This window comes from Notolepis coatsorum, assembly GCF_963971535.1.
Source record: "Notolepis coatsorum genome assembly, chromosome: 19".
Lineage (NCBI taxonomy): Eukaryota > Metazoa > Chordata > Actinopteri > Aulopiformes > Paralepididae > Notolepis > Notolepis coatsorum.
The window spans coordinates 78,500,066-78,514,898 of NC_140183.1; the positions used below are offsets into that span (position 1 = coordinate 78,500,066).

General features: G+C 46.3%; 2 protein-coding genes across 2 annotated transcripts in view; one reads left to right on the plus strand and one right to left on the minus strand.

Annotated features, from left to right (window-relative positions):
- Positions 1-3,331, plus strand: part of kirrel3l (kirre like nephrin family adhesion molecule 3, like) — a gene marked incomplete at its 5' end in the record, with an annotated part of 13,085 nt that extends 9,754 nt beyond the window's left edge. Inside the window, 4 exons of the mRNA XM_084336717.1 lie at positions 797-916; positions 1,397-1,506; positions 2,168-2,257; positions 2,382-3,331. Of these exons, the coding sequence (XP_084192843.1) occupies positions 797-916; positions 1,397-1,506; positions 2,168-2,257; positions 2,382-2,915 (854 nt within the window). The 3' untranslated portion in view covers positions 2,916-3,331. The remainder of the gene's footprint in view (positions 1-796; positions 917-1,396; positions 1,507-2,167; positions 2,258-2,381) is intronic.
- Positions 3,332-5,396: 2,065 nt separating this feature from the next.
- Positions 5,397-14,833, minus strand: part of st14 (ST14 transmembrane serine protease matriptase) — a 91,860-nt gene continuing 82,423 nt past the window's right edge. The window contains 4 exon segments of the mRNA XM_084336431.1: positions 5,397-7,139; positions 8,356-8,492; positions 9,125-9,393; positions 14,393-14,573. Coding sequence (XP_084192557.1) covers positions 6,978-7,139; positions 8,356-8,492; positions 9,125-9,393; positions 14,393-14,573 — 749 coding nt within the window. The 3' untranslated portion in view covers positions 5,397-6,977.

Sequence of the window (14,833 nt, forward strand, 5' to 3'; positions counted from 1 at the left end):
AACCCCATAGCTGTGAAGGCGCCGGGGCAGATTGGGTCAGAGGAGCTCCCGTCCTGCGCTTATCTTAATTACACTCTCTCTCTCTCTAATCGATATAATTTAATCAGTAGATGGTCCCTTTAATGAATGTGTTTGCCCCATAACGGAGATATCGATCTGCGGCTAAAGTCAATTAGAGGAGCCACAGGTGTCTGGGGAGGAGTGGGCCGAGCTCCCATCCTCCGTCTTTGTCCGCGAGTGCCGACCGCAGCAGCAGCAGCGTCCGAGGGGCGCGGGCCTTTCAGACCACTTTAAACAAGGCAGTAGGCCGGTAGCGGCAGTAGGCCGGTAGCAGTCGCACTCTACAACCACACTACATATATAAGGTCCTCGCCGGCAATTTACATCAACGTAGGGCGGGGGGGGGGGGGGGGGGGGGGGGGGCTCCCGAGGACCAGGGCGGCTGTATCTCTCCTGGAATCTGTAATTAGATTACCGTCTATTGCTTCATTGCATGTCAGGCCTTGTTGTTACTCTTCTCTTCAGAGAGATTAGAGACAATAGCCAGGCTGTGGAGGGGGGGGGGGGTCTCTCGCTGGGGCTGCTGCCTGCGCGGGGCCGGGGCTCACTACACACGCGTTTATATAGGCAGTGGCGTTTCTGGGATTAGAGGGGCGACGAACGGATGGATCGGTGTCTCTCTCCTCCGTCACACCTGTGGGATGTCGACGCTGACGCTTCTTCTCTACCCCCTACCCCCCCCCCCCCTCTCATTTCATTCCCTCCTCCTTCCTCCACTCCTCTTCTTATCTTCCAGAGGCCCTGCCGATGTTGATCATCGTGGGCGCGGCAGTGGGCGGAGGGTGCGTCCTCCTCATCTGTGTCGTCACCCTGATCTCCCTCTGCTGCAGACACACTGGCAAAGGTGAGCTGAACGGTCAGTACGGGGCGAGAGGGAGGCCACGGGCGCGCACACACACACACACACACACACACACACACACACACACACACACACACACACACACACACACACACACACACACACACACACACACACACACACACACACACACACACACACACACACACACACACACACACACACACACACACACACACACACACACACACACACACACACACACACGGTCAGTATGGGGCCACGGGGCAATTCTTCAAATCGACACGGACGGAATTCACAGTTTCGTTCGGGATTTGAAAATTGTACCGTTTTGTTCATTGTGCAGTTTCATACAACATACAACACTTCTATTTCATCCGATATATATATATATATAATTTGCGTGTCATATTTCATGTGTATCTATTTCATATTCATATTTATCTATGTTCTAGTAAGAGAGCCCAAATGTTCTTTGTTAATCATTGAAATCCTCATGTTAATTTCCCACAGGCAAGAAGTGCACGCGTCTTTCCAAGAGTGACATCAGAGTTCAGATTGTACACAGTGACCACAACGCCCAGCGTGGCAACGACGACGAGGAGGATGTCAAGGAGCCCATGGTGAATAGAGAGATGAGCAGCGCGTGCTGTATATCTATGTCACACGCAGCCCCTTTCGTGAATCCACAGTCCCTTGCTCCTCAATAGGAAACCAACCTAGATTTACCCTGAAGAACTGGTCCGACGCGAACCGTTCGTTATACAAGTATCGCAGAGACATTTCAAAGGTACTCACAGTTGCACGAGGGTCTTGGACAGAGAACGGCAATTATAAATAGTTTTTATAAACTGGTCAACACAGCTTTATTTCCGGCATTGGGTGCCGGATGCGCATGCGCGGCGATCACAGCGCAGGTGCGTCAGGCAGCTAAAGCCGTTTTGAGCAGTGTTGACCAGTGTATACAAATAATTTAAAATGTTTATTAGCAACGCCGAGCTTTCAAACCATTGCCGTTCTCTGTCCAAGACCCTCGTGCAACTGCGAGTACCTTTGACATTTCCCTGCGATACTTGTATAACGAACGGTTCGCGTCGGACCAGTTCTTCAGGGTAAATCTAGGTTGGTTTCCTATTGAGGAGCAAGGGACTGTGGATTCACTCGGCCAAACCTCGTCGGCGTGCGTCCCAGTCACGAAAGGGGGCCATGTCACACGCAGCCTTTCATCTTTGCTCTCATTCAAACCGAGTGTGTTCAACCTTGTTCCCGTTTGGTCTCCCCCAGGCTCCGAACAGCAGCGAGTCTCCCGGGACGTCCCGCACGGAGCACAGTGACCTTCTGGAGGAGGAGGAGGACGAGAGATCGGACGTCAAGGTAAAAACCCCCTATTTGAAAACGCCCACTTTGAAGAAGCGCTCTACAACGGCAAGCGTTTAATCCTTTGTTTGCGTGTGATTCTATGACTATGCAAATGTGATGACACCCTGTTTTCTCCCAGGATCCCACCAACGGCTACTATAACGTCCGGGCTCAGGAGGACCGCAATGTCCACACCGGGGGGTTCTCCGAGTACGTCCCCAACACCCGGCCGGTCTACACCCCATCCCAGCTGCCCTCCCCGAGCCCGCTGTACGGCCAGCACGGAGGCGGCGGAGGCGGCGGCGGCAGTGGCACCCAGCCCCGCGTCTACGACTTCTCCCACCGCTACGCCACCACGACGGGCACCCGCTCCACCTACGAGCAGCAGCAGGCGGCCCAGCAGCAGGCGGCGCAGGCGGCACAGCCGGCCAGCATCTACCCGGCCGACCCCGCCTACAGCGGCTCCGCCTACCTGCCCACCGCCGCCACGTACGGCCGCGCCTTCACCAGCTACGTCAAGCCCGCCTCCTACGAGAAGGTGGACGCCTACGACCAGTCGGACCAAGCCAGCAAGGTGTCCAGCTCCTCCCGCTTCTCCTACGCCTCCTCGCAGGTGTCCTCCCAGCAGTCCGACTACGGGCGGCCCTCGCAGAGGATGCAGACTCACGTCTGATGGGACAGAGCGGGGCGGAGGGGAGAGGAGCACGCGTGGTCACCCCCACGTGGACGGGCTGGACTAACGCAGAGAGCAGAGGTTTTCTCGGGGGGACGTTCTTTGGTCGGTCCTTCCGGGAATGTTTGGAGGGAGCTGTATGATTTAGGTTATGGGATAACCATCCTTAATTTATTCCCGTGTTGTCAGTGAAGGTGCAATGGTTCCTGTGGAGTCCCTGAGCTGATCTGGAGTCAGCTCATCGCGTTGTGCCACTCAAAACTCACACTTACTACAGTGATACCTCAACGGGTTCCATGTACCACAGTGGCCACCTGGACATACAGTGGCGTTCTTTGCTGTTTGGGTGAAAGGGCAGACTGGGCGGGAAACATTATGCATCTCCTGACTCTGGGTCGGGATGGCCGTTCACTTGGATTCCCTACGTTCTTTCAAAAAGAGTCCATGAACAAAAGGTGACCCCTAAAAGACGTTGACCGAAAACGAACATACAAGAAATATTTGAGGGGGGGTGGGGGGGGGGGGGATTTAAACAAACACATTGTCGTCAGTCATTTGGTGTTCGTTGGCATGCGGAAGGAATTCTAAGCACATTGTGTGTCTCTATCCATCAACAACATACTGAGCTACACAGAGGCAGTCGGTAAACACTCCACTGTACAGCTCTACTGTATGACACGGGTTTGCGCTACTATACGACAAAGGGCTGGCGCTCGATGGATTGTGTAATCAGCGGAGGGAATCCCTTTTACCGGTGCTGCATTTCTGGGGCTTTGAAGAACATCCTTTCTGATAGGGAGGACCAGTTGGAGATACTTGCAAGGGAACAAAAGGAGGAGATATGAAGAGAATGTGTGTCGTAGCCTTCATCCCAATGAAAGACTAGCGTATAATGTCAACTACGTGTGTGTTGTACTATGTTGAAAAGGGCAAGAGCAGGCCGTGAAAACCCAAAGACGGTGATGATTGACCCATCTCAAGCCCCGCCCTCTTTCACCAATCCTCCAATCACCACCGCCACTTCGAGGGAAGTGTGAAGTCGTGATTGGAGGATTGAAAAAAAGAGGGAGGGGGTTTAGATAGGTCAACTGTGGGAAGGAAAACAGGAGGGCTGTTCTTCTCTCTGTATTGTTGTGCTACTGTATTTCAGATTGTGAAACGGAGAGTAGAGTATGACCAGAACAATCAGATGAGGCGGTTTGGCAAATGGTGGCAATCTTGAACTTGAAATGAGCGTGATCGTTAAGGCAGCGTGAAGCCGCCACCCCTCCACTTTTACAACACGCAATCAAGTACATCCAATATGTTTACAAACACAGAAACACAGTACTACCCTGAGATACTGACAAAATAACTGTACAAATGGGGCGAGCCCATCCTTTCTCTCTCTCTGTTGCATGCAGATGATGTGTCTAGTGAAACTCTTCAGCATTTATTTTCATGTCCATTCCTCGTTTGAGACATTGCTTACTGCGATCTGGCCCGGTTGCATTCCACTTCCAGAGACATGGACGTTTCAGTCTGGAAGCCTGTACTGCCATTGGTCTGAAAAGCTGTTACCAGGCAGCTTAATTAGAGAACAAACATCACTAAAAGTGATCTGCGGAAGAAAGAAGAAAAAAAAGATCATCGCTTGTCTTTATTTTTATATTTTATATAAGCCTTAATGTACAGCGTCTAAGCTGCTCTATTGTAAAGTTTATATTATATACATGTATCTTCAGTATATCTTGATTTTATTCGGGTCCACAGATTCTCTTCTCTAAGTTGTTCATCAATCACTGAATGCAGAATTACTATGCTTTTTTGGAACACAACTAATTGCCATTCGTTTATTTGTTTATTGTTTTTTAATAATGTATTAAGAGTTTTATTTGCTAAAAAAATGAGCTTTTGTTGCTTGTAACTTTGTACACATATTTATATTTAAATAAAAACCATTTCCGATAAAAAAATTTAAAAACATCTGCCTGGGCTGGAGTGTTGTGAGGGGAGTCATCGGCCCATCGAGGAGGTTCATAGTGAGTGCCGTGGGACAACAGGGGACAAAACAAAGCAGCCCATGTACCCAAGATGATGAATACATAAATTAGCAGCGCTGTCTATGTTGATCTTCCCCATTCCCCCAGTGGCGCGTTGCTTTTAATGAAGACAGATGAGATAGCGGAACCCCCACTGTATGTGTGTGTGTATCCACCTCCCAGCACTGACACGCCCATCTCCCGGGGTAATGGGATATGGCTGTGACAAAGCTATGTATTATGTGCTTGTCTTGTCGCCTCTGTCTCTTCCCCCGTCGCCAGTAACAACCCCAGGTAGACGCCTCTAGTCACCGCGGACTGGAGAGCGAAACACGCTCATTACAATTCTACTGTCGGGGGAACCAGACGAAGAGGCTTAGTGCATACGGGACGACACATTTAACATGTGTACGTGATACATGAAGTAGGCCCTATGGTCAAAATGATACAGGTAAAGGTAATGAGGCACCAATAAAGGATGTTTATTATCAAATATTTCATGTAAAAACATTGCACATACAAACACACGTATTGCAGAAAGGATGCACATACATAACCCCCCAATAGTCATGGAGTGCATTGTTCATGACTGATCCCTCAACCTACTTCCTGAAAAACACAGCTATTTACATTTGCAAATCACTAAAATCGCATTAAAACACAAGAAAGTCATAAAACTCTACAATCAATACAAACACAATAAAATATATATATTTGTATTATTGTATATATATATATATATATATATATATATATATATATATATATATATATATATATATATATAAAATCCCCCCCTTTCTTTCCAATACTCCCAACTTAAATTATTCTCCTCAACACCGGTATTTAATACTTAGAATAAATCTTTGGTGCGATTTTTTCCAGGCTATGACAAAGGGAGAGAGAACAGAAAAACAATCAAGTTTTGGACCCGATGATGTGGAATCAGGGACTCGACTAGAATGAGGAGAAACTCTTTCCATTGGGATAAAAAAGAACCCTGTCGCGTTGCTCTGGCAACCAGTGAAACCCCATTGATCTGCCTGAGCTCTCGGACGCATGGGACTGCAGACCCCATCATCCTCAGCTCAACTGGCAAACAGGGACCGGTGCAATAAAAAAAATAAAAAGAGCCTGCTGGATCTAATCCTCATCTTGGCTTCTCTGAATATAGAGTTCTGTTGTATCGTATCGAGTCACACAGACTCTCTCTGGGGTCCACATGCGTCAAGCTTCTAAGAATAGGAATACCGCTGTAGAATCACTCGTGAGGTCACATGAGCCATGGAGCGCTTCCTTCGCTATAAGTTCAAGAATCAACATCGTCTCGCATCAACACTCCTTATTCGAAGATGCTCGGTTAGTTCACGCGTGGATCTAATGAGAGATCACCTCACAATATGAGCCCACTGGGAAAGTGCGACATTAAATGTACCCTGAGATGATGATGGCATTTGTATCACCCATTTATAAATAGATACAGTGTTTACTTTGTAAAAAGGCATATAAACATAATCTGAATTTAGAATCTTGGAATGTGGCCGTCAAGAACAACGACGACGTTTTCAAAATGTTGTCCCTCATTCGCATAAAGCACGGAACTACCGCACCGTAAAAAAACACCCATCGAGTCAAATCGTGGCACGGACAAAGCTATGGGATAGAGAGTCCTCAGAATATACACATTTCATTATTTACACTCTGAATATTCATAAAACCGGTGAAACGTGACATGATTGATATGGGGGCGCGAGAGTCTCTGCTGTGCTGCTTTGAACCTGTGATAAAAACTGTATAGAAACTATAAAGTATGCGTGTGTGGTGTGTGAAGTGTCCATCCATGGGAGAGGCCGGTCCGGTGCGGCAGCCTCCCCTGTGCGGCTCCGCCTGCCTGCTAACCCACCGGACCGGGGCCGGGCCGTGGAGGGACGTCTCCTCGATCGGACCAAAATGTTCCGTCTCCGGTATATTTTGTGGCGCTGTGATGTGACGATAGTCCCGGCACCACCACCACGGCCCTCCCCGTCCCTCCCACACGTCATCAAACCCCCGTCGTCTCGTGGATCCACTTCCTCAGCTTGGTGACACGCGAGTAGACGCCGGGCTTGTTGCGACGTGCGCAGCCCTCACCCCAGCTCACTATACCGGCCTGGAACCACTTCCCGCTCTCCTCGAAGCACACCAGGGGGCCTCCCGAATCTCCCTGGTGAGGAGGAGGATGAAAAAAGAATGATGAGATCCGGCTCTGGGTGTGTGATGACTATGTGTGAAAACCTACATTATATTACCTTCTCTTATAGATACAGGGCCCGTATGTGCCTACATTATATAACTTCCTCTTCTACAGGCCCGTATGTGCCTACATTATATAACTTCCTCTTATACAGGCCCGTATGTGCCTACATTATATAACTTCCTCTTATACAGGCCCGTATGTGCCTACATTATATAACTCCTCTTATATATACAGGCCCCAACGTGCCTACATTATATAACTCCTCTTATATATACAGGCCCCAACATGCCTACATTATATAACTCCTCTTATATATACAGGCCCCAACATGCCTACATTATATTACTTCCTCTTATATATACAGGCCCCAACGTGCCTACATTATATTACTTCCTCTTATAGATACAGGCTCCTATGTGCCTACATTATATTACTTCCTCTTATATATACAGGCCCCTATGTGCCTACATTATATTACTTCCTCTTATATATACAGGCCCCTATGTGCCTACATTATATTACTTCCTCTTATAGATACAGGCTCCTATGTGCCTACATTATATTACTTCCTCTTATATATACAGGCTCCTATGTGCCTACATTATATTACTTCCTCTTATAGATACAGGCTCCTATGTGCCTACATTATATTACTTCCTCTTATAGATACAGGCCCCAGGCCCCAACATGCCTACTAGGGTTGGGTACCTTTCACATTTGAACTGATACGGTACCGGTACATCGATACCGGTACCCAACGGTACCTTCTTTCGGTACTTTCGTCTCTAAAAATGTTATATACCTACCTCAGTCATCCAAACTTCAAATAACTACACTTTCGACCGTTTTCGGCTTGCCATTGCCCCGACAGTCGGGGGCCCGACTGCTTTGTTGTTGAATCAAGTCAAATCCTAGGTAAGCGTATATTTTGCGTGTGAACGTTGACATGAAAAGAAAAAAAAGGTAAACATTTATTTTTTTGGGTATCTCACGTGAATCGATACTCGGTAGTACCGGCGTGTTTCGGTAAGTACCTTTAAAAGTACCAAATTTGGTACCCATCCCTAGTGCCTACATTATATAACTTCCTCTTATACATACAGGCCCCAACGTGCCTACATAATATACAACTTTAGATATAACTACATTTATAATAACTTTCCACTCAGACGCGGCACCCCACCTGGCACGCGTCGACCCCCCCGGCCAGGAAGCCGCTGCATAGCATCCTGGACGTCACCTGGCCCTCGGTGACCACGTTGCACACCGTGTCGTTGATGATCTTCACCTCCGCCTTCTGCAGCTGCCGCGCCACGCGACCTGTCGAGAGAAGAGAAGAGGGGTCACCGCATTGTCACGCAACCTACCTGTCCACCGCCAGCATCAGAGGGGTTAATAGGCTGGATTAGTGAGGGCTAATGAAGGTTTAAGGGGGCTTCCCGGGGGAGGAGACGTCCACCTTGATATATGGATATGGCAAGGAAGGGGGGTGGGGGTCGGTGGGGGGGGTCGGTAGGCTTAATGGAATAGAGCATATTAGAAAAAGATGAGGAAAAAGGAGGGAGGGGTCTGAGCGAAAGAGGAGAGAGAGAGAGAGAGAGGAGATGAAGGACTTAGGAGGGAGGACATTAGGCGAGAGAGTGAAGTCAGAAGAAAGAGAGGGAGAGGATGAAATGAGAGACAGATGAAGGGAGGAGCGCCAAGCGGTGGAAGGAAGGAAGATGAAGGGGAGAGATGGGCATCATGTTGAGAGAAGGATGGGGGGGGGGGGGGCAGAGAGGAAAAACACTACCGCACTCTGTCAACGGTGATGATTTGATGTGTGCAATTAAATTAATGATAATCATAATAATGAAAGATAAATCAGTGCGAAGGTAAATTCATAGCACATGGGCAGTACTATGGAGCCCTGATCCCTGGCGGACTGTGTGTGTGCGTGTGCGGGAGCCTACCTCCTTCCCGGAGCGTGCCCCAGCCGGTGACCCAGCAGGACATGCCCGCGGGGAAGACGTGGGTGTGGGCCGGCAGGCAGATGGGGTGTATGGTGTTGGTGAAGTCCAGCGGCTGGCTGAGCTCCAGCAGGGCGATGTCGTAGTCGTAGGTCATCTGGTTGTAGTCCGGGTGGGTGACGATGGTCTTGACCCCGCGCCTCTGCACGTCGGTCTGCCTGTACTGGTCCTGCATGCCGCTGTAGCTCTGCCAGTTGGAGGCCACGTGGTACCTGCAGGACGACAGGAGGGGGGCGGAGACGATTAGGGACCATCGGTCGACAGGTCTTTCAGCGGCGTGGGTTGAGTCGAGGCTTTTTAGACAATAACTTTGTTCTTTTGTTTTCATGCTGAGCGAGTAATTTTTTCGGGAAGATAATAAACATGTTTCTACTAGCATCACATTAATATCCAGAAATATGCTTTGGTCGTTAATCAGCCCCAGATTTAAGTAGGCCCCGCTGCTTGATTGCATTAATTTGCGCAATAATGTAAGAAACACAATTATACAGACTTGTAAATTAAACAAACAGATTATTCGATTAGTCTATAAGTATACTGGACTAAGAATGGATTGTGGTCGTCTAACCCCGATGTGACCGTTACCAAAAGCATGTTTTAGGTCCGGTAAAATACGACACTGTGATCTCCAAAATGTATAAATCCCAGTCGTCCCATGGCGATCGCAATTACTCGTGTATATTGGGCATGGCTATCATACGGGAAAGAATAGGTCTGAGGCACGAAATCTCCGACCGATTGCTATGTCCTGATCCACTCCGAGGCGGAAGCAGCCAGAGGTAACTCAGTACTGGAAGACAACCGATATCCCCAGTTCAAAAGGTAGGTGATACTTAGGGCTGGGCGATATGACGATATTATATAAATATCGGGTACAGTTCATTAACGATACACTTTTTTAACGTATCGTGGATATCGTGATGTTTTGCCCAAGAGGATTGTGTCGCGTCAATCTGGTCCACCCCGTTCAAACTTTTGAACAACGCCGCTCCCACACACACACTACTGCATCAAAGTTAGTTAGTACTTATGATTAACAAAGGCATTCGTTTTGTGGCATTAACGTTATATAGTTACACGTTATATAGTTACACATCAGCGTATTTACCCAAACATAGCAACGTCCGATGACGACATAGATAGCAAGCGTTACTGTTCATATCTCAGTCCGTGCCGAGTTGTGCGTGCCCATTCTGCGGTCTGTTAATAAAGTTTTCAATCAGACAGATGTATGGAAAGGCTTTTATTATAACATTTGTTGCAGTAAAATCATTATGTCTCGTTGTCATGCTGCGGTGCGCTAGTAATCACTCGTCGGCTGCGGTGAGCTGTTGTTGTTGTCGTTGAGCTGAGCTCTCGTTAAAATCAAGGAGGGCATTCAGGAAGTAAAAAAAGAATAGCGCTGCTTGCCGATTGGTGCTAAGAACAGCAGGGCGGGTACAAGCGGTGTGACGTAATTGGCAGACTCGACTGTCAATCAAAATTATTCTTTTGCCGGCTGAATGATTGAATGAATGAACGTTATTAACGATTGCAGAATGGGTACAATACAGTACAGCTCAATACAACAACAGTGGACTGACTGGAGGATGAAGACCAGAAAAAGACTTTCGGCTTTTTTACATAAGGGTCCTCCATTTTCAATTCATCAAAACATTTAGAGACATACAAATATACAGTAGTTTCATAAAAATGCTAAAATCCTATTGATTGATTTAAAACTTTATTAACATATTGCAGAATGGGTACAGTACAGCTCAATACATACAATTGTTAAGGGGATGCAGACCAGCGAAAGACTTTCGTCTTGTTTACATCAGGGTCCCCCATTTTCAATTCATCATATTTCATATCTAAATCATATAATATCTCATTGCTAAATATATGCAATATATAATCTAATAATCCAATAATCTAAATCTAATATATAATATAAAAATGCTAAATGCATGGGTATTTTATTTTGTCTTTAATGTTAGCTTGCAAACTCAAATACTGTCTTGGTAAGCCTCATAATGAATTGTTTGGGGAAAAAAAGAAAAACATTGTGATGCGTATCGTGTATCGCCGAAAGGTCAGAAAATATCGTGATATCATATTTAGGCCATATCGCCCAGCCCTAGTGATACTGCCACCTGGCGGGATTCGATCGCCATTGCAATTTTAACGTAGGCAGCGGTGCAAGGGAGATACAGGGAGGTCTGTGTGAGTGTTTAGAATGGGGATCAAAGGGAAAAGATCAAAGGATCAAAACCCGAGAAATCTCTGGTATGGCGCTCAACCATTGGCGACGAAACCCGAGATATGTCGGATTTGGCGCAGAAAGAGTTAAAGGGGGAGTGAGTTTAACTGGCAGTACCGCTACGTGCCACAGTCACTTCACAACACTTGAAGTATATTACAGTACCGCTACGTGCCACAGTCACTTCACAACACTTGAAGTATATTACAGTACCGCTACGTGCCACAGTCACTTCACAACACTTGAAGTATATTACAGTACCGCTACGTGCCACAGTCACTTCACAACACTTGGAGTATATTACAGTACCGCTACGTGCCACAGTCACTTCACAACACTTGGAGTATATTACAGTACCGCTACGTGCCACAGTCACTTCACAACACTTGGAGTATATTACAGTACCGCTACGTGCCACAGTCACTTCACAACACTTGGAGTATATTACTCACGGACATCCGTTACACCTACATTATATCCCTTTTTCTATACAATGTAAGAAACACAATTATACAGATTTGTAAATTAAACAAACAGATTATTTTATTAGTCTATAGGTATACTGGACTAAGAATATATTTAGTCTATACGTATACTGGACTAAGAATTTATTGAGTCTATAAGTACACTAGACTAAGAATGGATTTAGTCTATAAGTACACTGGACTAAGAATGGATTTAGTCTATAAATATGCTGGACTAAGAATGGAGAATGGATTTAGTCTAAATATGCTGGACTAAGAATGGAGAATGGATTTAGTCTAAATATGCTGGACTAAGAATGGAGAATGGATTTAGTATATACGTATACTGGACTAAGAATGGATTTAGTCTATAAATACACTGGACTAAGAATGGATTTAGTCTATAAGTATACTGGACATAAGAATGGATTTAGTCTATAAATACACTGGACTAAGAATGGATTTAGTCTATAAATATGCTGGACTAAGAATGGAGAATGGATTTAGTCTAAATATGCTGGACTAAGAATGGAGAATGGATTTAGTCTATACGTATACTGGACTAAGAATGGATTTAGTATATAGGTATACTGTACTAATAATGGATTTAGTCTATAGGTATACTGGACTAAGAATGGATTTAGTCTATAAGTACACTGGACTAAGAATGGATTTAGTATATAGGTATACTGTACTAATAATGGATTTAGTCTATAGGTATACTGGACTAAGAATGGATTTAGTCTATGTATACTGTACTCATAATGGATTTAGTCAATAAGTACACTGGACTAATAATGGATTTAGTATATAGGTATACTGGACTAAGAATGGATTTAGTCTATATGTATACTGTACTAATAATGGATTTAGTATATAGGTATACTGGACTAAGAATGGATTTAGTCTATATGGATACTGGACTAAGAATGGATTTAGTCTATATGGATACTGGACTAAGAATGGATTCAGTCTATAAGTACACTGGACTAAGAATGGATTTAGTCTATAAATATGGTGGACTAAGAATGGAGAATGGATTTAGTCTATAAGTACACTGGACTAAGAATGGATTTAGTCTATAAATATACTGGACTAAGAATGGATTTAGTCTAGAGTGTCGAGCAGGTGTTTTTTCATACACATCGACTGGTGTGAAGAAGGCGTATATATAGAAGTGAGGATTCAACTCTAGAAAATGATACGACACATTATGGATATAAGATCATGAAGAATACCTATAAACCCCACGCCAGCCGTGCTCCGCAAAAAGCCTGTAAATGAAAGAACTGCACTGCACAGCGAAAACCAGTGATCCCCCTTGCCCCCCCCTCTCTCTCCTTCTCCCTCTCTTCCCTGTCTCCTCCCCCTCTCCCCTCTCTCTCCCCCTTGTCTCCTTCTCCCCCTCTCTCTCTCCCATTCTCTCTCCCTCTCCCCTTCTCTCTCTCCCCTTCTCTCTCTCTCCCTCTCCCCTTCCATGATTCTCTGCTCAAACACAGTGGAAATGAATCACGTCGAACAGCATGACTAGTGCTCCCCCCACTGGGCACTCTGAGAAATAACAGCAGTGGGTGAGATGCTAATTCAGCCCCTGAAGGTCTCTTGAATTAAACTGTCATCAGGGGCTAATTTCCAGACCATGTAATTTGGATATATAAATGTGTTGCGGAAAAACATGTTCCCCCGTCCGTCAGAATGCACGCTTTTGAATTAATGAGAATGAAAATTACCTAACAAAATCTGAGATAATGATAAATAAAGGAATAAGGCAACAATAACAATATAAATGCCAAAATGCATAAAGAGATGAAAACCGCCCCATGCCATACCGAGCATGATCTCTATCGTACTGCTTACTAGAGGAAAAGTGTATGAACAAGATAAGGTATTCCTTTATTGATCCCCTTTGGGAAATTCAGGAATATATATATACATATATATTTTTTTTAAAGATAAGATATTCCTTGAATAAACACTAGGCGGTGTGTGACCTCTATACTGTATACTCACACAGGGCTGTGAGAGCGGTGTGTGACCTCTATACTGTATACTCACACAGGGCTGTGAGAGCGGTGTGTGACCTCTATACTGTATACTCACACAGGGCTGTGAGAGCGGTGTGTGACCTCTATACTGTATACTCACACAGGGCTGTGAGAGCGGTGTGTGACCTCTATACTGTATACTCACACAGGGCTGTGAGAGCGGTGTGTGACCTCTATACTGTATACTCACACAGGGCTGTGAGAGCGGTGTGTGACCTCTATACTGTATACTCACACAGGGCTGTGAGAGCGGTGTGTGACCTCTATACTGTATACTCACACAGGGCTGTGAGAGCGGTGTGTGACCTCTATACTGTATACTCACACAGGGCTGTGAGAGCGGTGTGTGACCTCTATACTGTATACTCACACAGGGCTGTGAGAGCGGTGTGTGACCTCTATACTGTATACTCACACAGGGCTGTGAGAGCGGTGTGTGACCTCTATACTGTATACTCACACAGGGCTGTGAGACTTGAAGCAGTGGGCGGCAGAGAGGAGCCACGTGTCGGAGATGATGGAGGCGCCACAGACGTGGCCATTGGTCATGAAGTGGAGGCTGACCTGCCACGGCCACTCCCCCAGCTCGGCGTCCTGCCCCCCCACGATGCGGTTCAGCTTGTAGGGTCTGATGCCACAGTCTGTAGGGACACAGGGGAGAATGGGATGGGTGGAGAGAGGAAGGAGGTTGGATGGGAGGAGGAGAGGAGAGTAAGGAGGTAGGATGGGTGGAGGAGATAAGCAGGTAGGATGGTGGAGGAGATAAGGAGGTAGGATGGTGGAGGAGATAAGCAGGTAGGATGGTGGAGGAGATAAGGAGGTAGGATGGTGGAGGAGATAAGGAGGTAGGATGGTGGAGGAGATAAGGAGGTTAGATGGGTGGAGGAGATAAGCAGGTAGG